The sequence below is a fragment of the Pinus tabuliformis genome, chromosome 9 (assembly GCF_031772625.1).
Source record: "Pinus tabuliformis cultivar Carrire ecotype Pingquan chromosome 9, CPIR1, whole genome shotgun sequence".
Classification (NCBI taxonomy): domain Eukaryota; kingdom Viridiplantae; phylum Streptophyta; class Pinopsida; order Pinales; family Pinaceae; genus Pinus; species Pinus tabuliformis.
Window position 1 is genome coordinate 1295142230 of NC_142307.1, and position 26494 is coordinate 1295168723.

At 37.7% G+C, this 26494-nt stretch overlaps 1 protein-coding gene across 1 annotated transcript in view; it reads right to left on the reverse strand.

Annotated features, from left to right (window-relative positions):
- Nucleotides 1-26494, reverse strand: part of ATAB2 (RNA binding protein) — a 248859-nt gene that overhangs the window by 99675 nt on the left and 122690 nt on the right. The window contains exon 3 of the mRNA XM_089440581.1: nucleotides 20183-20354. Coding sequence (XP_089296707.1) covers nucleotides 20183-20354 — 172 coding nt within the window. The remainder of the gene's footprint in view (nucleotides 1-20182; nucleotides 20355-26494) is intronic.

A 26494-nucleotide genomic window follows, 5' to 3' on the forward strand; every position in this document is an offset into this window, starting at 1 on the left:
AACCCAATGCAAGAAAATTGTTGTAGCAGATGAGGGTTTCTTTTATTAATCTTTAGCAATAATTTATGTACAAGATACAGATAGACAAAATAGAGGAAGAATCACTGAGAGAAATTTATTGATGAGTTTCTCACACTCCACAGCATTTTTCTGACCCCAAAGAGGACCTCTTGCCTTTTCGCTGGCCTTTATGTGTCGCCCTCTGTCCAATGACTGCATAGGTCTTGCGTCACTCCTCTGCGTTGATGATCTGTGTCCCTCTCTGTGTTTCCCCTTCCAAATTTATCTTGCACTCTCAAATTATGTTGATGCCCTCTCTCCCCCACCTACAACGCACTCCCTGACTCAATTTTCTCTTACCGAACTTCAGCCACTGAGAAAATCGATCTGCTTGAGCAACTGAGTATCTTCCCTGGTGTGTTCTCCATCAACCCATCGACTTCTTCTTATAATCTTCTATTGGAGTACCAAAAGCCTAGATTAAATCATAATCTATGGCTAAGATTAACTAGAAATCGATCCATGTCTTCTTCTAGAAGATACTCTCCATGACTTAATTAATACCCTTTAATTAACCGGATTTCCTAAGTTTAGACTTAAGAACCATTAAAAAAAGTTAATTATTTTAATTAAGTCATCTCTAGGTGGAATTTCTAGAAACGATTTCTGGGTTTTGGAGAATACATGTATTCTAGCCTCTCCACAAAATTTTGTGGCTAGCACACATACGATGCTACAAAAATCAACATAACATTAAATGAATGCACATGATCCCAAGGATGGTTAAGAGTATCTTTCGACAGATGACCCACTTTCCTTCATAAAGAAATGCTAGATGGGCGAGAGATCTAGCCAAATCAATATGTGGAGAAATATGGCATAGTGTTATGCACTAATGATCATGAGGTTGTTGGTTGGTTGGCTGTCGGAGAAAAAATTCTCTGAGGAGTTACCCACTTTTGGTGGGTAACAGTAAGAAACTTCCAAGACTCTCAAGTGCTTTCCATTGGACTTCTTCTAACCCAAAGGAGAGGTGGATTCACAAGTTTCACAATATCTAGTCCTATCTAGTCCTTTCTTACCTTATCAATTGCAAGTCTTTGTTTGATTATTCTTTTAACAAGGCTTGCCAACCAAGGTTGCAATAACCATCCCTCTTGCTTTTGGCCCTAGAACCATGCTCCGAGCAAGAAGGTGAAATCCAGGAGCGCACTTCGTACCTTTGGGCATGCTCACTACCAATTTGGGAGCGTGGCGCTACCAAGGTGCTCCTTGGACACTCCATAAGCACTCCATATACCCTCCCTGGATGCTCCCTAAGCGCTCCCTAGACGCTCCCTAGTGGTAATGTTAAATTCTTAAAGTAAGTAAACCCTTTTACTTAAATTTTTAACATTATCATTAATTGTTTTAGGATGTTTGAGAGTGGTTACAACCTCATTGGACTTCATATGGAGAATATAGAATTTCATATCCCATTGATATTTCAGCGAACTTAATAGTTTTGAGGATTTCAAGATCGATGGGATTGCAGCATTTCATTAGATTCTATCACATATGAGGATATGTGATTGGCATTTAATCAAGAGCACCAAGCCCTATATGTACCCCAATGTTGGTGGTGTTGATTGTTGAACTCCTTTGTCATGGCCTTAGCAAAAATGTACCCTTCACTCAAACCAAAATCATTGATCAAGCATGTTAAGTTTTTTCTACCATATTTTAAGGCTTGGATTAGGTAATTTCATCAAAATTGGGTGGTGTCAACTAATGTCCCTAGAGGATTGAGGTAAAGGCAAAGGCTAGCCAAGAGGAAAAGAATGACGGATGATACTAATAATCGGGATCGCAATATAAGCGATGGTAGAACATTGTTTGTCAAGGAGTGGTGCAACATGCATGGAAGTGTTACCCCATAGCTACAACAATTGGCAATGTGTGTGCTTTCACAATTGGTGAACACTTCTTTTGTAGAGAGGTGTTTAGCAATTAGCTCAATTTATTATTTTGGACCTTTTGGTCTTGATATTTTGGTGTGTAGATGGCCTATTTTGTAAACATAACTATTTGGCCATGTTATTGTTGATAGTTGCTAGATAACCTATTTCATTCCATAAGTTAATGGTTTTCTTTCCATTATATGGCTTCAAAATTTGTATGTATGTTTGTAATTGACAGAATCTAGATTCTAGATGGTTGATGCTCAAATGATTGTGTGAAAATTTGGAAACCTGAATCCTATTGCAGCAATTGGAAATTATTCTCCTAATTGTTAATTAAATTTAACAATTTATTCACTGTTTCCTACAACAGATACTAAATCACTCACATTGCAACCTACACAAATAAAACTACGGAAGAATAAACGCTAGAAAAAAAAAAACCCAACTTGGGAAAACCAATGTAGTAGTGAGGGTTTTATTTTATTATGCAGCAGTGAAATCTGAGTACATCTATGGAAACCCAACTGGAAATCCAAACAGCAAGAAAATCTTAGCAAAATACTGAAGGGAATTACCCTTCTTCCACAAGCAATCTCTGGCTCGGCTTTCCCTATCAAAACTCAGCCTACAATTTGAAAATACTTTGGACGAATCCCTGCCACTCCTCGGAGATTTTGTTTAGTGCCAATCGCACTAGCTCCGTGGGGCGCTACCCCAACAACTAACAACTAATCTCGAACCTCCTGAATCCTGGTGAGGAAGGAGTCTATGCCTTCCCCCTTCTACATTCAGATGAACCTTAACTTCTCTTCTAAGTACATATTTCGTTGCTCGGAAGTTCCCTAGTACAACGTGGAAAGCGTATCCCACATTGATCGTTCCCTTGGCCGCTATGTGTGATACAACATGATCCCGGACACCATCTAAGATCAATCTCTTTGCCCTCCCCATCTCCTTTTTGTACTCCTTCAGTTGATGTGCATCCTGGGGCACTACTACCACTGCATCAATATATGGCTTCAAGCCATAATCATCTAAAAGGAAGGACATCCTTGCCTTCCAGATGACATAGTTGGAAGCTCCATCCAACCTATCCTGATCACGAAGTCCAATAGTGGCCATCTCAACAAATGTCGAAAAACTCCTCTTCCCTTTTGCTCAGTTGTTGTTAGGATATTCGCACTCCCTTCTAGAGTCAGAAACTCTGCTCACATTGACTGTTGATCTACAAGGGAAATCGAACTTCTTGAGACTCGAAGTTCGTTGAGGAAAATTTTCCCTCAGTGTGTGCTCTTCTTCCACCCGACACTAGCTCTGCTCTAGCAAACTACTACAAAACTACTACATCCAGCTAGAGATCTGCTCTGTGAAAAATATTGGTCTACTCCCTTTGGCTCTGGAATCCCTCGATCTGGAGAGATCGAATTTTTTTGTCACTCGCTAAGAAAAAATGAATCTCCTCGAGAAACTCGACCTCTCGGCAAAATGACTGTGCTACATCTACGGTTTCGATCTGCTTCCCACACTAAACAACGAAAACTCCTTATTTCTTCGCTACTGAGCTCTCTAGCTGATCATCTACGCTCTGATACCATGTGAAAATTCAGAAACCCGAATCCTATTGCAGCAACTGCGAATTATTCTCCTAGTTAATTAAATTTAACAATTTATTTATTGTTTCCTATAGCAAATACTGAATAACTCACACTGCAACCTACACAAATAAAACTGTCGAAGAATAAACGCTTGAAGAAATGCCAGCACACACACATATTTTTGGAACAATGTCTCTAGAAAAACCCAACTTGGGAAAACCGGTGCAGTAGTGAGGGTTTTATTTTATTATGTAGCGGCGAAATCTGAGTTCATCTATGGAAGCCCAACTAGCAATCCAAACAGCAAGAAAATATTAGAAAAATACTGAAGGGCATTACCCTTCTCCCACAAGAAATCTCTGCCTCGGCTTTCCCTATTGTTGTCGCACAGATTGTCACGACAACGCCCAGACCGGGGGCTGTCACCCTGATCCCCGATCTCTCTGTTTAAGCCTATCTCCCACGCCTAAGGGGGGTAGACCCTATGGGACAATGGATGACCAACTGTGGACTAGTTGGGTTGGGAGACACGAGGGAAAACAAGCACTTATTTGATTTTATTAAGTTAATAGATTAGTGCCTTATGGAGTTAATGACTGAATGATTATTTATCAAATGCTTGCAGAAATATGAGCTCATTAACAGTTATTTACCATCAAATAACCTAAGTCACCTGACACGGGGATTTGGGACACGTAGGATTCGAGATTCGTGGTGTCGGATTCGAACATGCTAACCCCCCAGAACAGGACACGTTAGGACATGTTATATATTATTTTATTAAAAATATATATATATATATATATATATATATAAAAATTAGATATTATCATATTTCCTACACAAATTTTAATTAATGATACAAATTTATTGATTTCAAACATAGATCTTCATCTATAGCTATTGGCATGCATAGTACATACAAAATTCAAATAAATGTCAGTGGTACTGGTCACATAAATGATAAATCTATTAAAAATTTAAATCATGATTCATAATTCATAACTGAAAGACAACTTACAACTACAAGACAAGATAGTAAGATAAACACACTGACAATTGTAGTTTTCTCATTAAGTCATCAAATCAAAATGTGTTACATAGGTAGTGTTGGTGCAATGCCAATGGCAAATAGAAATAGAAAATATAAAACAACTACAGGTATACAAGCCGCAAGGCATCAATTAGCATCAGAATCAACATCACTGTCCCCATCATCATGGTCCCCACTGCTCTCCTCTGCATCCTCCTCCTCCCCTGTATCCATAGTCGCCTCTGCATCTGCTGGTATGGAGGTTGACCCCTCTAAGTCATCAAATCTAACAGGCTCTAGCACTGGACCATTGAGATCCATGTTGGCCAATGCCAACTCAACAGTGGTGTCCAGACCCATATCATTAGGAACAGTGTTACTTGGGAGTGGGAGCGAAAGCGGGGAGCGGGAGCGACATATTCAGAAGCTCTTGGTTTGGTGCTCTTGATTAAATACGAGTTCCATACCCTAATACATGACAAAATTCAATGGAAACATTGCAATCTCCCAATCCTAAAATCCTGAAAAATTGATAAGTCTGCTAGATTTTGAATGAAATCTAAAATTCTACTTTCTCCACATGCAATCCAATGAGGCCGGAACCACTCTCAAACATCCTGATTCATTTCATGGTAATGTTAAAAATTTAAGTAAAAGGATGAAAATGAAGATTAAGGAGAATGTCACTTTTACTTTAAGAATTTAACATTACCATGAATAGCATATTAATACTAGGGCCTAGACTTGATCATGATGCTGCCAAAATGCTCTACTCCTTGCTGCAACAGCACAAATCACTTGCCAACAGCACAAATCACTTGCCAAATGAAAATATTAATGAGCAAACATGCCCTTTTCTTTCCCGCACTGAGCTTAGCGAGTCCTAGAAATAGGACATGTGTCCCAAAATCGCGACACGCTTTTGAAAATCGTGACACGACCTCGGACACGACGTGTCATATGATTTGGACACGAATCTAGACCGAATCGTGTCGGATTCGCTGGATTCGGGATTCGTAGGGGGTTTAGGACGAATCCGGTGACTTAGCAAATAACTCAAACAAAGGTTAACTTTTGCCAAATGTGAGATAATCGATAAATGCTCAATGGCTTAACAATATTCCAACAATTAAAATTCGAGAGATTAAATGCTTTAGATAACCACGTAATTTTAAATGCTAACCAGCGATCACTTTCATATAGCCAACTTGTAAATAAACATTTAAGTACGTTTAGCAATAGAAAAATGGAACATAAATACCACAAAAAAGACACCAAAATGATTTTTCAATTTTTAGTTTAGCTTTTCAAAAAAAAAAAAAAAATATATATTTTTTTATTTTTTTATTTTAAAATCTAAAATCAGAACAAAGCCTAAAAATTATTTTTTATGCTTTTATGATTTTCTTTTTATTTTTATGATTAAAATCTAACTTTAAATAAAACCAACTAAATTAAAAATAAAGCTTAAACTAAACTAAATTAAAAGAGAGACCAAAAATAAAGCTTAACTCAAATTTTAAATCTAATTCTAACTTTATGAAATTTAAAACTAAACACAAAAAAAAGAAAGGAAATCGAAATTTTTGTTTTTTTGTTTATTTGTTATTTTTTTTTAATGAGATTTATTTATTTATTTTGAAATCAAAACTAAACTAAACTTCAGAAAATTCTAATTGTCAGAACTAAATCTTATCATAAGAAAAATTAAACTAAAGAAAACAAAAATTAATTCTAAAATCTAAATATATAAAATCAAAAGTAAAAAAAATGTCTAACTCTAAAGCTATATGAAAATCAAAATCCTAGATTTTAAAATTTACATATGATAAAACTAAAATTAAAATTATCTAACCCTAAAACTAAACTTCAAATTTAAAACTAAAACCTAACGATGAAATAGAAATAAACCTATCCAAGCCTAAAACAAAAAAAATGGAAAATCAAAACGCGTAACCCCAAAATCTTACCCACGCATATAATTTCACTGTTTTTGTATGTGTAGGTGAGCCCAATGGCAGCAGGAGAGCCAAGTGAAGATGACTGCGTGAGGGCGACTGAAGGACTCCTTGTTTTCTTTTTTGTTTGTAGATTCTTACAGGTTCCCAAGGCTACGTGGAGCTCAGATGGCAGAAGGAGGAGAGGAGGCTCCACGGATAGGTTAGCAGATATAGGGGGATGAGCGACAGAGTTTTGGGAGGCTGCGAACAAACAGAAAGGATGGCGAACGGATGGGTTCAATGGCGTGAAGGAGAAAGGAGGAGCGGATCATTGTAGCAGAGGATTGGGCAACAAGATTTGATGGATAATGTGATGATGGCAGAGAGATCGCAGGGGAAAGAAGCCGATAGCATATGGAAAATGCAGGTCAGGCAGGATGAGTATGGAGAAAAATGGCAATGGATCTGTAGCTCTGCGTACAGGCAGGAGGAGGGTGCTGCGATATGTGTGGAGTTGGGATAGCTGCGTGAGGGTTTTTGCAGGCCTGGATACTGGAGAATAAATGCGCAGAGAAAGAGAAGAGATGGTTAACGATGGGCAGCAGACGGATTTCACGCGGGGTTAATGGAGCAACAGGTGGATATGTGAAGGAAAAAGAGGCAGCAGTGGAGAGGATTGAGGTTATTTGGCAGCTACAATGCTGAAGATCCGTTTGCAGGCTTGGCAGAATGAAGCTGCGTGTTGAGGGAAAGAGTTGATAGACAGTAATGTTGAAGCTTGGTAACAGTCCAAGAGCTCCAGAGTCCACACAGCGTCCTAAAAAAAAAAAATTCCAAAATTTTTCTAGAAATAAAACCCCAGCCAGCAGATAGCTGACCTTCTTCAGAAAAATTGAAAAAAAATTGTTAAAGATTATCCCTGCAAAATTTTCAAAACCTGTACCTGCAACCTGAAAACAATGAAAACAACCAGACCCTAAAAATGAAAAGCTAAAAACCTTAAGAACCAGCTCAATTACAGTATTCACAGATTTATGACTCTAAGTAGCCAGAATTGTCAATAATCCATAGAAATATTTTCAGAATTTCAAATTTACTATGAGATACTTCAGAAATCTCTCATGCAATTCACAAATAAATTTAAATGATAGACCAAGAATCAAAATTGGCTGGGCTCTACAAGAGAATGCTTTGCGGGAGTCGGTTGGTTCAGCCGAGAACTTCCCCAAACTCTCGTTGTTCTTCACAATCTAAATTTCCTGCACAGCTCACTTCAACTATCAAAAAGAGGGAAAAAACAGTAGTAAAACCCAAATCCAATGGAGATACCTACCATTATTTCCAGAAATTTTATTACCATTTAAACCCTAGTAAGTGAACAAGATACCTGTGTTCAACATCACTCTTCAACAAGCTATTACCAATGGTTGAAAATGAATTTATGCAGAAAATGAATGAAACACCTTACAACATTTCAAGAGAGTAACACCAGCAAGATTTCAACCCCAAAATCTTTCTTTATTGCACAAGAAAAAGTTTACAAGAGAGCTTTCTTCAGTACAAGACTCACAGATCGAATGGTCGCAAATGACCCCTAGCACCCTATTTAAAGGAAAAACACCCAACGGCTAGTTCGAGTGATCCATGTCGAACTAATCTCGACCGTCGATGAGGGTCAAGATTTCTTTTAATCCCATCCGTCGAATTTTTAAATGCATTTTAATATATTAAAAAATTAAAATTCTGCATTTATTTACTCATAAAATTGACTTATTATTATTTTATTATTTTTATTTTATTTTATTTTATTTTATTTTTATTATTATTATTATTATTTTTATTTTTATTTTTTTAATTTCTTTAATTTTTATTTTTTGGATCCTCGAACTTAGCCTTTGGAAAAATTACCTAGGACCTAGGACTTAAGACTTATGAGGGGATTTAAAAAAATTTCTAACCCTCAAGACACTTTACATCATGACTTTTACAATTTTGACATCTCAAGGGGGAAAACCCATTTGACATAGACCCTCATGGACCACCCAGTTCTGCGACACAAATATAATCTAGCAGATCAACACACTAGGATTCCCCTAAGATTCTAATGATAAAATTCATTCCGGCTTTGGGGTTAGGCTGAAGGAAAACTCTGCCGATCATGGATCGGTGAGACAAAAAACCCTCCGGAACGTAGATTATCACTAGAAAATTAGGTCCACCTAGGCAATTTACATACATGACTCATATCTGCTAAGATTATTTACAATTTACACATGCAGACTAGGTTTACAACATAACACGATCAGGCTGATGATGGAAGTCGAATGGCACAGGCACGTCACTCAAGCGCTATCCATTTTGCGAAAAAAAAGGGTGTACTGCTATGAGTAGTTGACACGTAGTGGTCAACATCTGGCTCTACTTAGGGACACGTTGCTGCACTGTAGGAATGTGAGAATCCAGAATCTGCACCCACGCAACATACAACAAAACATAAGTTGCGTCCATCCAAAAATCATCATATAACATTAAGCACATGAAAGATATAAGCTCTTCATTTATTAACTATTTAATAACAAGGAAAGTAAATCTAATCCTAAAACAGAAATAAAATGCTGAAATGACAAGGAATAGTGTTAGAAATACAATACAAAGGATGCCCCATGGCATCAGATATCATCTTTGAAGAACAGCTTGAGCATTTGGCCATTTGCAGGTAGATCAAGTGGTTCCCCATCCAATCTGCTCAAGTGGAATGAGTTTGGTCCAGCTATATCTCGAATGATGTACGGTCCCAACCACAAACTGTCGAACTTCTTATGTTTTCCTGGTTTTTCATTCTTGCGATCCCAAAGAAGTACCATATCTCCAACCTGCAAAGATCTAGATCGAGAGGATTTAACAAAGCTTTTCTTAATGTTAGATTGATTTTTACATACATCATCAAAAGTTGTCCTACGAGCTTCATCTAACTCCACAATCTGATCTATTCTATTCTAAACAACTTCTTTATTAGTAGAAAAATGTTGAAGGAGCTGATAAGCTAGCAATTTCAGGTGCATAGGTAAGGTTACATCCAAGCCATAAACTAATTCAAAGGGAGATTTACCGGTAGCTTTCTTCTTAGTGATCCTATCTACCCATAAAGCATACTTGATTTTGCTATCCCATGATCTCTTATTATCTCCTACTATCTTCTTGATAATGGTTATGAGATTCTTGTTACTTGATTCAGCCAGACCATTACCCTGAGGATAGTAATTTGATGAATGAGATAAGATAATGCCATATTTGAAACAGAAAGATGAAAACTCTGAAGAACTAAAAGCCTTGGCATTATCAGTAGTGATCTTAGCAGGGACACCAAATCTAGTAATGATATTATTTTCAATGAAATCCATAATAACCTTTTCAGTGGCATTCTTAGCAGGAATGGCTTCAACCCATTTAGTGAAATAATCAGTAGCAGTCAAAATCCATGAGTAGCCATTGCTAGAATTTTCATGGAACTTCCCGATGAAGTCCAGACCCCAATGCTGAAAAGGTGCCTCTACAATGACAGGTTGTAGGGGCAGGGCAGCAAGCTTCTGTTTCCCAGTGAATAGTTGACAGGCTTGACAAGTTCTAACAAACTTATGCACATCAAAAAAAATTGAAGGCCAATAATAATCGGCTCTCACAATTTTGTGGGGGGTAGTTCTAGCAGCATAATGACCACCACAAAATCTTGAATGAAACTCAGAGATTAACTTCTTGGACTCAATGTCATCAACACACCTAAGCACTATGCCCTCAGAATTTCTCCACCCAAGGCCATCCTTCATAAGGCAATACTTAGTGGCTTTTAGTCTAAGAGCCCTTCTCTTATGAGCAGCTAAATGGTTAGGACATGTAAGATTCATCAAGTAATAAATAATGTCCTTGTACCACTCATGCTCTCCTAATCTTTGCAACTCCGGCGAAGATAGATCGCTAAGACAAAACAAACCAAGAGTCTTTTCGTTACTTTCAGTCAACATTTGAGCCAAACCTTGGCCTTTGACTAGCTTGGTGGGTTTGATCTCTAAATCATATTCTTGTATTTTAGTAACCCACCTAGCGCGAGTCCCTAAGCAATCGGTTTGAGTTAATATATCTTTAACAGCAGAATGTGGGACGAAAGCAATGATTTTAGAATAACCCACATAAGTTTTGAAGTGCTTAAGAGACTTGACCAGGGCATAAGGTTGCTTTTCCATGGTATTGTACTTTAATTCGGAATTTTGAAGTGCTCTACTCATGAAAGCAATAGGTTGTTCATGACCATCTTTATTCTTTTGTAACAGGCGCCAGCAATGGTATCTTCGGAAGCGCAAGAAAAAATCATGAAATCCTTGGAATAATCGGGACTAACTAAGACAGGAGCTCTTGCAATAGTGCATTTGATTTCTTGAAAAGCCTTTTTGCTGTCTTCTTGCCAAACAAATTTTGCATCTTTCTTCAGAAGACTTTGAATGGGCTTAGCTATTTCTGTGTAATTTGGAATAAACCCTCTAAGAAAATTTGTCTTTCCAAGGAAACACTGAAGGGATTTAAGATTATGAGGAAGAGGAATCTTTTGGATTGCTTCAATTCTTTCAGGATCAATCTTGATTCCATCCTTAGAAATGATATGGCCAAGTAATTTCCCTTCGGTTACTCCAAAAACAGACTTAGCCAGATTCAAAGAAATCCCGTATTCTCTACACCTATTGAAAACTTGCCTAAGATGATTTACATCACTGATACCATCTTTAGAAAATACAGTAAGATCATCTTGGTAAATCTCAATAAATTTCCCGATTAACCCCTTGAAGGCATAATCCATAGCCCTTTGAAATGTAGCCCTAGTGATGGTTAATCCAAACAGCATTCTAATGTATTCAAAAGTGCCCCATGGTGTGGTGAATGTGGTTTTATGATGATCTTCCTTTTTAACCCATACCTGATTGTACCCAGAAAAACCATCTAGCAACGACATCATTCCAGAATCGGTTACTCTTTGCAACAAAGTCTCCATGTTTGGCAAAGGGTAATTATCTTTCTTGCATGCTAGATTAAGATTTCGAAAATCGACACAGAGCCTTATTGTACCGTTCTTTTTCCTAACAATCACCAGATTTGAACACCATGTCGAATGCCTTGTTTGAGCGATAATTCCAGCCGCAAGCATTTTCACAAGCTCTTTCTGAACCAAAGGGGCTAACTTAGGATTAATTTGCCTAAGTTTCTGGCGAAAGGGTTCAGCATTTTCATTTTTTAAGGGGATAGTATGTTCCATGACATCTTCCCTATAGCCCTTTAATTCATCATAAGAAAAAGCTAAAACATCTCGATATTCGCGAAGTAAATTAGTTAACTTTTTTCTTTCCTCCACACTAGTACCTTTACCAATTTTAACAATCTTTGGGTTCTCAGGAGTACCAATGTTTATCTCGAGATATTCGCCTGGGTCCATTTTATTTTCCTCTCTCAACTTCGTGGCATCATGACGATCAAAGTGTTGCTCTAAGGCAACCACATTCCTAGGAGTAGGATTTATGATATGCTCATGATTTAAAGATCCATCCTCCTCAGAATCTATCCGGAAATCTTCAAACTCATCCAGACTATTAAGAAAACGAATGACTTGCTTTTCATCATTAAAAACTTGCCAATGCTCTGAGTTATCTGGAATAGGTGGTCTAAATATTACTTCCATTTTGATCTTTTCCTTAATTAGCTCATCAGATAACTGGAAAGTAGTAGCAGCTACGGCAAGTTCATCTGCCAAACCATTTTGCTCTCTTTGGATAGCTTCGAGGTCAAGGGCATCAAATTGCTCCATAGTATCCCACACAGCATTTCGATAATTCCTTAATCTTTGATTTTTACATTTGAATTTATTTTTAAGCTACATGATAATTAAATCAGAATCCCCTTTAATGCTAAGCCATTTAATTTTCAAAGATTTCGCCAATTCAAGACCCAACAATAAAGCCTCATATTCAGCGACATTGTTGGTTGCTTCAAATTCTAATCGATAGGCAAACTTGAAAATGTGATCAAGGGGAGACTTAAGCACTATTCCTGCACCCTTACCATGCCTAGACGACGCACCATCAAAGTACATGTACCAAACTCTACCATTGAGATCCTTAATCTTATCATCAGGAGGAATTATGAAATTAGACATGATAGCGTAATTCCCAATGTCAGATTACTCTTTAATTATCTCGTTGTGAGGTTTCTTAGGATCTTCAACATGGAATTTTCTTTCGAGCTCTCTATTAAGTCTTGCAAAACCATCACCTCTAGGAGAAGGAATCATAGCATATGACCAATTCATTTGAATACTTCCTCCTAGATCAGAGGCCCACTTTATGGATAAAAGCATACCCCAGGCATCAGGCACATCAACAACAACAATATCCATAACAATCATGATGTCTGGGTAAACTGATAAATGAACTTGTAAATCTTTGATCAAACCATGCACTTCAATCTTTTTAGAATCCATGGCACATATATTATAGTAGGGTCTAGAAACTCTTAATTTAAGTTGTTCCATGACCCTTTTAGTCGTTACACAAGCTGATGAACCAGAATCCACATGCAATTATTCAATTTATATCCATTAACTAACAAGGTGATGGTGATGAAGAACGGTTGGTGATCTTTGTTATCTGTATCTAAGCTTTGCAAATATATGGAAGCATCGTGATAGTCAACTTCCCGTGTCTTCTTTTGAGAAATATTTATTTGAGGACCCTGAATGGCTTTTAGCAACTTATCTCTTTGGGAAGGGATTTTAGCAATCTCGGAGACAAGAACCCAGATTTTCGCATTGTTAAACCAACTTCCCAAATCAAAATCTAATGCAGAGTTTAAACCAGGGTTAAAAGTTCGAGGAGGAATTTGATTCCCGCTCTGATCTTTATCCCTCCTCTGATAGGTTAAACCTTTATCTCTAGCAATTTCCATGATTTGCTCTGGAGAGGGTTTTTCACCATATAACCTAGCCAAAATGTCATCTTCATTTTCAAGGTTATTTATACTAAAAGTTGATGAAGGATTCATAACGTCACGACTATTTTCCTTGACCTCTATCCAATCATCCATAGACAAAGGAAACTTGTTACCCACTACATTTATTTGATCACCTGCCCCAAACATCCCGTTATCTAAGATTCTTCTAAAAATGGGACAAGTGGCCTCTTCATGAAGAGCATCACAAACCCGACAGTAAGGAGAAGCATTATCAACCAAATTAGTTAACGGATTAGGAGGTCTCTGCTCACTAGATTGAACCTTCTTTTGCCAATTGTTATTTCTATTATTATTATTTCGAGGTTTGAAGTTTTGCATTTGCACTCTTTCCATTTGGATCAACCTATTATGCAAAGTAGCTATCTCCTTATTATGATTAATTTCCATGGTTTCAATCTTTTGGAGCAATTTGAGAACAAGTTCGCTTTCAAGTTCTTGAACTGCTTTTCCTTTAGGTTCTTTTAGTTTCGTAGCAGCTCTATCGAAACCTGGGATCTCAGACTTCCCAGATGTTGCCTTGTCCTTTTCAAGCTCTATAGCTAAGGCTTGGCAATCCCTATAATCATTAAGTCTAGCACGCCTCAATTCATAAGATGGCTCAGGACTAAAGGCATCAATGTAAAAATCTCGAAGAGATTTGTCGGTAGGTTTATAGTCTTGAGGTAATTCTCTAACAATACCATTAAACCTTTTGTTAAATTCTTCAACAGTTTCATTCTCTCTCTTTTTTATTATGCTAATAGCTTTTACGAGGCGTCTTCCTTCTCTCTTATCTCCATACTTTTCCTTAAAGGCATCAATGATCGATTGTAAGGAATCAAATGAATTCCAACGCTTTTTAGTAAACCACTCATGAGCATCACCCCCCAAGGTTAAAATAAAAAGAGTCATTCTAACATCCTCATGATCGAAATCAGAAAACCTTGTGTACTTAGCCATCCATATACTAAAATCTCTCAGATGCGAATTAGAACTAATCGCATTATCTCCCTGAAAGCTAGGCAACTTATCTATCCCAAGTGATGGAAGATCATTGGGATACCCTGGAACGTTAGAAAAATCGCAAGGGGCATACATATCCATGATGTCGTACCCAACTGGACTAGTAAAAAGCAAATGGATATCAAAGAGGGTTTCTTGTCCGAGGTTAACAAGAAGAGTATGAGAAGAGAGTTTGTGTAATCGTACCCTGAGAGCCCTTTCAGGATCAGGAGCAGGATTACACAGACTACTTGGATGTCTTCTAGTATACACTCTTGCAGATGATATATGAAGTGGAGTCGCCACCCGGACAAGAAGTGAAACACGAAAAAGCTCGAAAGGAAAGGACCAAGGACAGAAAAAACTCTATCCCCGGCAACGGCGCCAAAAAAAGTTGTCGCACAGATTGTCACAACAACGCTCAGACCGGGGGCTGTCACCCTAATCCCCGATCTCTCCGTTTAAACCTGTCTCCCGCGGCTAAGGGGGGTAGACCCTATGGGACAATGGATGACCAACTGTGGACCAGTTGGGTTGGGAAACATGAGGGAAAACAAGCACTTATTTGATTTTATTAAGTTAATAGATCAGTGCCTTATGGAGTTAATGACTGAATGATTATTTATCAAATGCTTGCAGAAATATGAGCTCATTAACAGTCATTTACCATCAAATAACTCAAACAAAGGTTAACTTTTGCCAAATGTGAGATAATCGATAAATGCTCAATGGCTTAACAATATTCCAGCAATTAAAATTCGAGAGATTAAATGCTTTAGATAACCACGTAATTTTAAATGCTAACCAGCTATCACTTTCATATAGCCTACTTGCAAATAAACATTTAAGTACGTTTAGCTATAGAAAAATGGAAAATAAATACCACAAAAGAGACACCAAAATGATTTTTCAATTTTTAGCTCAGCTTTTCAAAAAAAAAAAAAAATTTTTATATATTTTTATATTTTTTATTTTAAAATCTAAAATTAGAACAAAGCCTAAAGATTATTTTTTATGCTTTAATGATTTTCTTTTTATTTTTATGATTAAAATCTAACTTTAAATAAAAACTAACTAAATTAAAAATAAAGCTTAAACTAAAATAAATTAAAAGAGAGACCAAAAATAAAGCTTAACTCAAATTTTAAATCTAATTTTAACTTTATGAAATTTAAAACTAAACACAAAAAAAAGGAAATCGAAATTTTTGTTTATTTGTTTTTTTTTTCTTGTTATTTTTTTTTATGAGATTTTTTTATTTATTTTGAAATCAAAACAAAACTAAACTTTAGAAAATTTTAATTGTCAGAACGAAAGCTTATCATAAGAAAAATTAAACTAAAGAAAACAAAAATTAATTCTAAAATCTAAATATATAAAATCAAAAGTAAAAAAAATGTCTAACTCTAAAGCTATATGAAAATCAAAATCCTAAATTCTAAAATTTACATATGATAAAACTAAAATTAAAATTATCTAATCCTAAAACTAAACTTCAAATTTAAAACTAAAACCTAACGATGAAATAGAAATAAACCTATCCAAACCTAAAACAAAAAAAATGGAAAATCAAAACGCGTAACCCCAAAATCTTACCCACGCATATAATTTCACTGTTTTTGTATGTGTAGGTGAGCCCGACGGCAGCAAGAGAGCCAAGCGAAGATGACTGCATGAGGGCGACTGAAGGACTCCTTGTTTTCTTTTTTGTTTGCAGGTTCTTACGGGTTCCCAAGGCTGCGTGGAGCTCGGATGGAAAAAGGAGGAGAGGAGGCTCCACGGATAGGTTAGCAGATATAAGGGGATGAGCGACAGAGTTTTGGGAGGCTGCGGACAAACAGAAAGGATGGCGAATGGATGGGTTCAATGGCGTGAAGGAGAAAGGAGGAGCGGATCACTGTAGCAGAGGATTGGGCAGCGAGATTTGATGGATAATGTGATGAAGGCAAAGAGATTACAGGAGAAAGAAGCCGACAACATATGGAAAACGCAGGTCATGCAGGATGAGTATGGAGAAAAATGGCAACGGATTTGTAGCTTTGCGTACAAGCGGGAGGAGGGTGCTGCGATATGCATGGAGTTGGGATAGCTACGTGAGGGTTTTTGCAGGCCTGGATACTGGAGAATAAATGCGCAGAGAAAGAGAAGAGATGGTTAACGATGGGTAGCAGACAGATTTCACGCGGGGTTAATGGAGCAACAGGTGGATACGTGGAGGAAAAAGAGGCAGCACTGGAGAGGATTGAGGTTATTTGGCAGCTACAATGTTGAAGATCCGTTTGCAGGCTTGGCAGAATGAAGCTGCGTGTTGAGGGAAAGAGCTGATAGACAGTAATGCTGAAGCTTGGTAACAGTCCAGGAGCTCCACACAGCATCCTAAAAAAAAAAAAATCAAAAATTTTTCTAGAAATAAAACCCCATCTAGCAGATAGCTGACCTTCTTCAGAAAATTTGAAAAAAAAATTGTTGAAAATTATCCCTGCAAAATTTTCAAAACCTGTACCTACAACCTGAAAACAATGAAAACAACCAGAACCTAAAAATGAAAAGTTGAAAACCCTAAGAACCAGCTAGATTACAGTATTCACAGATTTATGACTCTAAGCAGCCAGATTTGTCAATAATCCACAGAAATATTTTCAGAATTTCAGATTTACTATGAGATACTTCAGAAATCTCTCATGCAATTCACAAATAAATTTAAATGATAGACCAAGAATCAAAACTGAGTGGGCTCTACAAGAGAATGCTTTGTGGGAGTCGGCTGGTTCAGCCGAGAACTTCCTAAAACGCCCGCTGTTCTTCACAATCTAAATTTCCTGCACAACTCACTTCAACTATCAATAAAGAGGGAAAAAACAGTAGTAAAACCCAAATCCAATGGAGATACCTGCCATTATTTCCAGAAATTTTATTACCATTTAAACCCTAGTAAGTGAACAAGATACCTGTGTTCAACATCACTCTTCAACAAGCTATTACCAATGGCTGAAAATGAATTTATGCAGAAAGTGAATGAAACACCTTACAACATTTCAAGAGAGTAACACCAGCAAGATTTCAACCCCAAAATCTTTCTTTATTGCACAAGAAAAAGTTTACAAGAGAGTTTTCTTCAGCACAAGACTCACAGATTGAATGGTCTCAAATGACCCCTAGCACCCTATTTAAAGAAAAAAAACCCAACGGCTAGTTCGAGTGATCCATGTCGAACTAATCTCGACCGTCGATGAGGATCAAGATTTCTTTTAATCTCATCCGTCGAATTTTTAAATGCATTTTAATATATTAAAAAATTAAAATTCTGCATTTATTTACTCAAAAATTTGACTTATTATTATTTTATTATTTTTATTTATTTATTATTATTATTATTATTTTTTTTTATTATTTTTATTTTTTTTTTATTATTATTTTATCTATTTTTTAATTTATTTCTTTAATTTTTATTTTTTGGATCCTCAAACTTAGCCTTTGGAAAATTACCTAGGACCTAGGACTTAAGACTTATGAGGGGATTTAAAAAAAATTCTAACCCTCAAGACACTTTACATCATGACTTTTACAATTTTGACATCTGAAGGGGGAAAACCCATTTGACATAGACCCTCATGGACCACCCAGTGCTGCGACACAAATATAATCTAGCAAATCAACACACTAGGATTCCCCTAAGATTCTAATGATAAAATTCATTCCAGCTTTGGGTTAGGCTGAAGGAAAACTCTGCCAATCATGGATCGATGAGACAAAAAACCTTCTGGAACGTAGATTATCACTAGAAAATTAGGTCCACCTAAGCAATTACATACATGACTCATATCTGCTAAGATTATTTACAATTTAAACATGCAGACCGGGTTTACAACATAACACGATCAGGTTGATGATGGAAGTCGAATGGCATGGACACGTCGCTCAAGCACTATCCCTTTTGCGAAAAAAAAAGGGTGTACTGCTATGGGTAGTTGACACGTAGTGGTCAACACCTATCAAAACTCAGCCTCCTGGAGCTCTGCATCTGCCTCTGCGCTGCTCTGCATAGCTAGCTGGACGACTTGCTTTGGACTGGGCTTTGACGAAGTCGTACTTGTTCTGCCTCTAGATGCTGAGAATATCGTCTCTCCGACCCTCTAGGACTCCTTCCCGACCTCTGGAACTGAGAATGATTTTTCTTCTCTCCAAATCAAACTGCCTGACTGAAGCAACTGCGCTACCCCTCAGCGTTGCCTCTCTGGGAGAAGTCGGCTCACTTGTTGCTGCCTCCCCAGATTTGGAAAATCTTTCCTTTGGATTACTGTCTTTGCCCTTTGGATTACTGTCTTTGCCCCTCACTCACTGCTTCGATCTCACTAGCTCTCTCTCCGACAACTGACTACTGCTACTCAAGAAATCGATCTACTCATGAAATCGAACTGCTCAAGTGTATTCTCCAAGCCCTGTTGACTTCTTCTTATAATCCTTTGTCGAGACTTCAACGTCCAAGATTAGATCTTAATCGAAGGCTAGGATTAACTTGAAGTTGATCCGTGTGAGTTTTTAGAACATTAACACCTTAATTTAATTAATTTTTATTAATTAGTCATATTCCCTAAATTTAGACTTAGGAAATATTAAAAAATTGACTAATAATCTAATTAAATTATTTCTAGGTGGAATTTCCAGAAACGATTTCTGGGTTTTGGAGATTACATGCATTCTAGCCTCTCCACAAAATTTCAAGGCTAGAACACATCCGATGCTACAAAACTAACAGATTGATCATTAATCTACTATGGATGCCATTTCTATCTTCATTGATGTACAAGTATGCATGTTTTCATATATTCTGCAACTAATTTAGCATTCTAGATGTCTTTTTATTAACAAAAATGCAATAATATATATATATATAGATGCTCTGCTCTCGTAGACTTTTGGAATATTATGCTCCCACTCTGCTCTTGCTCTATGCAACCTTGTTGCCAACCAAGGCTTGCTTGGCAAGAAGTGATCTCACACATGGACTCTATTTAATTTGTGGCAAGCCGGTGATAATGACCTATGTATTGTGGGACTGTCAACATGCCAGGGAGTGTTAGTAGTACATTGATCAGCATCCAATTATCAACTCTTATTTCGATAAGCTACATAGGAGAGCGACCTTTCTCGGTGATTCCAGATACTTAGTTCTTGTTTCTTTCACAGGAAATTGGCATTGCCTCAGCATCACTGCTTTATTGATGATCTGCAAGCTTAAGTGTAAACATTCTTTTGTTAATGAGGTCAGTTCACTACAGAGTTTTTGTTATAGTTGGTGTGGAAAGGCACGCTTGCAATTGTTGGCTAAAGGTTATCTTTTGATTAAGGATGCTACAGGGTTAGATGGTCAAGCCTATTCTGATTTTAATTCTGCCCTACTAGCATTGAGGAAGAGGATATGATCTTTCTTCGTATATACCCTTGCGCCTCTGTTTTTCCCTTTGTAAATATATTTAGGTGAATATAAGGCATACTTAAAAAAACACAGAAAACACTAGTAAAAAACACAAACATACATAAATAGAATGCATACTGATTAAATTTGACCCTACGTGTACATCTGCACAAAAGACAACAGTTTTGAAAATGTACTCTTCATATAAAGGGATGAATAAAGCAAACCTGCCAAAGGCAATTGAACAAAAGCCCACTTCTCCCCACAAAGGTTATCAGGTAATTCTAGTGGGGAGGATTGTTCTAGTGTCAGAAGAGCTTTGGCTCCTTTCTGAAACCCTGGATGGCGCATATAGACAGGTTCATAACGCTCTTCTAGCCACCGAATTAATGATAGACACTGCCAAAGAAGCACAAAATCTAAGAAACCAGCTATTTGATAACTTTTATAAGCATCATTAAAAGAAGATATGTCTATGCACTGTGTTCCAGAAAACTTTATTTTAGCTGGATATATATGACAGCCACATGACAAACAGGCAAAACTACTCGGATTAACACTCCAAGTTTGGCATATTACAATACTTTTAGCGTAGTGCCCCATATCAGAATAACAAGATTGTGGAATATTTATGCATAGGAACACACTTGGTTCCTAGTCCTACAAAGTCCATACTTTAAATTCTTAGAAAAATACAACCTATTCATACTTAAAGATGTAAGAATGAAGAGTTTAAATGTTAGTACCAACCATGAAGAAACAAGTATTCACTAAGTCCACATAATTAAGACTGCATCAATCAAATATGATAAGTTTGAGGTATGACACTAATACTATAACTGTTCAAGGAAAAGCACTCAGAATACTATCTATGACTCGCTAAAGGATGTGATTTTGTGATGTGAGAAGCATATTGATTGTTTCTCATGAAATTTTGTGCAATATATTAGGGCTGACATCATTTAAATTGCATTTGGTTGGACTGTGCAAACAAGAATGAAAGAATAAGCATCAATTGCTATTTCATTAAGATGATACATATATTAATACAATGTTTTGACCATTGGATTCAACTACCAAGGTCTCTTGGACTCGCTATAACAGTTCACACTCCACACCATAACCCTAAAGAATTATGTGTCCAACATTCCCCCCGTTAATACTAAGCCCAAGTAGAGAGATGAGGGTAGCTGCTAATGGCTGAATGTGCTCTTTGAATCTAATGGTTTAAGAAAGACCACAAACCAAATGGGTAGCAGAGGCCAAAATTTTCTACCAGTGGTGGTTTAAGGCTGACCACCAACTCGAAAAGTGTAGCGGAAGCCGAAGTATTCCACCAGTGTAGTGGTGGTTTAAGGCTGACCACCAACTCTGGAACTTGGCTCGAAGTAGTTCCTAGAACAATTAGGAATATGGCTAGAAGTTGATGTCTTCTGCAAAATGGAAGTGCTCCCTGATGATGGTTTAAATATAACCACAAACTGATGAGATAGTGGTTTGAAGTTGACCACAAATTAATGGAACTTGGCTCCAAGGCTCGACAACTCCAGGAGCATTTCCAAATCTAGTAGAAAGTTGTTGCCTTCTTCTAATTGGAAGTGCTCATAGATGGCGATTTGAAGATGATTGCAAACTGATGTCAGTTTGAAGATAACCGCAAACTAAATCATGTTCATGGCTTTGACTCTAGCTACAACTTTGATTATGGTCCAAGCTTGAGCCTGTGGTTTTGGTTGTTGCTCAAGCTCACTTGTACATGCTTGATTAATTGGACTTCAAAACTAGAAGTCTCACTATCAATCACTTATATCAACCCCTGTAAATTTTGACTTAACATGTTCTTTGCTTAGGTTAGTTACCTCATTTGCCCATTAATCCATTAGCAATCTCATTAATCATGACTGTAACTAATGAAAGAACATAAATAATAAAAGTTGAAGACAAGCCAAGTCAGAAGAACACAAGAATGTGGCTCAAGCCAAGGAAAAACCCCAAGATGGGGAAAACCCTTGATCAATTCTTCTTATAATTATTATCAAATTTTCAGCAGAGAAATAGAGAGAGAGTACACTTAAGACAATATGTTGAGGAAAACCATTATCCAGATGACGAGATAACCCAGTCAAGTTTGCTTTCCTGAATGATGCAGCCACTTACCAAACGTCAATTCTAAATATGTATGCAGCCTTCTTACCAGACTTCAATCCCTTAACTGAAGAAGAGGATGTCAAAAACACTGTCCAAATATGCCCTTTATCCAAACTGATTCAAAACATACCTACATGCTTTACTGTCCAAGTCAGCTTATGGTCTTGGCCTGGTTAGGGCTAATCACCAGACATCATCAGCCTTGATCTACGGCTCGAGTATACTTCTAGCATTTGCGGCTACCTTAGAGATGATCCTCTTTATTTCGCTGGCAAGAAGAGCTACTCCCAGCCCCCTGTGCAGACTCACAACCCTCCTCCAAACAATGGTGAAGGATTCGACCTTTAGTGCAAGACAGCGGCCTTATCTCACAAAAAAACTTCAAAAACTAGACCCAAAACATGCTCATACAATCCGCAAATCATCCTCTTCTACTCGGCCCAGCTGGGAGGTTAATTTGGTATTCAAAAAGGAACTCGACCTCTCCTCTTTGTCTAGTATGCTCCCAATCTGCAGCCAAACAGAAATGTGAGTTGCTCTCTTAGGATCATGATTATATGAGGGTGGAAGCAACCTTATTTATACAATTCGGTGGAGGATCAAGGGACACATCTATTGGATCTGTTGAGCCGACATAGAGATAAGGCCGACCTTGATAATATTTGTGTAAGAGAATAAATTCAAAAACCCACTTTTACTTATCCAAATTTGACGATCTTTAGATCGATTTTGGTCCTCTCGAAAAGAGGAATTTAATGCTGCAATCATCTTCCTCAAAGGAGTTGTCCAAAGTGGAATTTGGCCCTAGTTGCCAATTTTAACACTCCCTCTCAACTAGGGAGAATTCCACTTGCCAATCTGTCCATCATCATTGATCATCATGCCAACTTGTCGTCATGAACCATCTCTATACCTCATTTCTGCTCTGTTGAACATTGATGTAATAATGAAGAAGAATTGATCGAGAGTGAGTCACAAGACCTTACCACTCTCCACTGAAGAAATTCAGTTCAGAGGTAAAACCTCAATCAGACTTAATCCCAAATCAAGTTGAGAAACACCATGCATCCTAGTCATAGGGAGTACGGCAATACCCGATACATCCATCGGTAGTACTATGGTCCCTAACCACTTTTCCCAACTCATTGGCCAAATGAGAGGTACTTCCCATGTGTCTCAGACTACATGGGTAGGATGATACTGAATCAATAGCAGGGAAAGAATGTATCACATCTTGCTCACAACCACACGTAGGGAAAGGATGAACCATCCTATAATAACACATCACAATCACACGTAGGGAAAGGATGAACCAAATCCTACAGTCATACACCAAAACCATACATAGGGAAAGGATGAACCACATCCTACGTATGCAAATTACCGAGAGTAGGGAAAGGATGAACCACGTCCTACAAACACAAGTTACAATCACATGTAGGGAAAGGATAAACCACATCCTACAAACACAAGTCATAACAATCAATCATACGAAGGATCCTACACATGGGGAAAGGATGAACCACGTCCCACCAACATGTCAACCAACAATCATAGGGAATGGGCATCCTACATGTGGGGAAAGGATGAACCACGTCCCACTGACATGTCAATAGATGCCTATATGAATCTCTCATTGGGTAATCCATAGGAGAAGGTGAACCACTCATCTTGCTCATATGTCATCAACAGTAAGGGAAGGTGAACCACTCACCCTACATACATGTGTCATCAATCGTAGGGGAAGGTGAACCACTCACCCTACACATATGTCAACCATCATGGGGTATCATAGGGGAAAGTGAACCACTCACCCTGTACGCAGTGCACCAAAGGGGAAGGTGAACCACTCACCCTATGGTCGCTCATAGCTCAAGAAGTACCCCAAGCTCCCAAGAGCTCCCAGAGCTCAATGATCAACTGAGACCCTCATAGTAGGGTCTATCCACGACTCCCAACCTCTCCTTGAAGAATTTACCAAGAGGCTATGTATGGATGACAGTAATATGCTCATCCAACCAATAATGATGGAGCTTGGTAGCTCTCCAATGTATCATATCAAAATAAAGTGGTACCCAATACTTAGAGCTGTCGTGGAACATGGATTCTCTGAAAAAATGAATCCCACTCAAAAATATCGCAATATACAATGATGGTTACCAACGGGTGCTCAAATGGCTCACTGAAGAGCTTCAACAACCAACTGGCTTCATAATAAGCCATGCATTCAGCTTCAATAGTGCTCCCAGAGCAACAGAATCAAGAAATATAGCACTAGATGTACTCCTTTTACTCATCACACTGCCAACCGAGCTAGTATCAAAATATCCATGAAATCTTGTATTCTGGCAATGAATTTCTGACCATAAATAGTAGCATCACACTGATATCTCAACGAGCAGCACATCCATAGCTTGACTTAGAGGCATGTGATAGGTGTTTATCAAGAAAACCAGGGATCAACAACTTCTCCATCTCATCAAACTTTTAAGTGCAGGAAATAGTTTATCAAGGATTTCCATCTTGGCTTTGAAAATCTTATATTGATATCAACAGACATCATTTTCAATCATTACTCCCTCTAAATATTGGGAAAGTGACCTTACCCAAATCATTAAGGAGTTAACTTTGTTCATATCATCATCAAGAAGCTTACATCAAGGAGTCTGTAACATCAAAGAGTTCATCATCAATGAATCCACATCATCATCATTCACGAGTTCATATCAACATTAAGAGATTATGTTAGCATCAGGAGATCCACATCATTTATATAATCAAGAAATCCAAGGAATAGAGTATATAGATCAACTATATCATCTACTTCATCATTGTCCAGATTATCATCATCAAAGAGTAAGTATCAAGTACCATCAAAGAGTCCAATCACATTATTCATGACATCAAAAGAGTACTTATCAACAAGGAGTACGTATCATTTATCATTCTATGGGTTCATATCATCACCATCATCATTAAGGACTTCACATCATCATCAAGAAACATTTGTGATGATAAAAGATGTGAAAATTTCTAAACTGAATTTCTACTACAGCAACTGATTTATTTCACCTACTTATTATTCACAATAAGTTATTTACGAAATCCCTTCAGCAAATATTAAAATAAATTCTACTGCAGTTATCACACAATTACCCAGAGAAAAATACATGCACAAGAACCAATCACATCAACACAGTTGTTTTTGGACAATTGTCCCCGGAAAAACCCAATGTGGGAAAACCAGTGCAGCAGATGAGGGCTTTATTAATCTTCAGCAGCAATTGCTTTTACAAGGAATGATTTTATAGAGAAACTGAAAGAAAACACCTGAGACTTTCCCTTTGAGACTTTTTGACACTTTGGAGACCCTGCTCCCACTCCTGCATCACCACTGCGTGGCTCTGAGTGGCTTTGTGTCTCTTTGCGTCAGCCTGCGTGAGGGTTGCGTCTCTTTTTGTGTTGTCTCCCACTGTCCCTATGTCACCTCCTCCTCAGTCACTGCCCGCTGCCGATGCCCTCCTCTTCCTCCACCCTGCAACTCTCCCTTTGAAATCGATCTCCTTTACTTGAGAATCGATTTTCCTAGAGATACTGAGTATTTGTCAATGTGTCTCCAAATGATCCTCAATTCTTCTCTTATACTTTTCCTGTTGAAGAATCAAGGCCAAGATTAAGTCCCTAATCAATGGCTAAGATTAAAATAGACTTGAACCTCGTCTCTTAGAAGCTTCTCACCCTTATCTTTATTAATACCCATTAATATTTTTATTTTCCTAAGTTTATACTTAGGAGCCCATTAAAAATATTAATTATTTTAATAACTCCTCATCCGGGTGGAATTTCTCAAAAGAATTTATGGGTCTTGGAGATCTCATGTGCCTTAGCCTCTCCTCCAAATTTCAAAGTTCGAGCACATCTGATGCTACCAAAAATCAACACTCCCTCTTAGCGAGGAGTGTGCTCTAACAATGCTTCACTATAGAAACATCACATTGATCTTCCGCATCGGTACATGTGCTAATGCTTGGCCTGTTACCTCACATCCCCTGCACTATTGCTTCCTGTACTGTTGCCCATGACACTGCCACTACCACTGCTGCACCTGTACTACAGCTCCCTCTCAACATGCTGTCCATAGCAATGCCATTGCTAACTGTTGCACTGCAACTTCTGATAGTTATCCATTATTGAAATGGATTCTTTACCATTCCCATCTTCTCCCTGAAATGAACAAACTTTGTTCTTCCTAGAGCCTTGGTGAGGATGTCTGCCACCTATTCTCCTATAGGAGTGTACCTCAGTTGTACTGCTCCTTGTTGGACACAATGTCTGACAAAGTGACCCCTGATATCAATGTGCTTCAACCAATCATGAAATACTGGATTCTC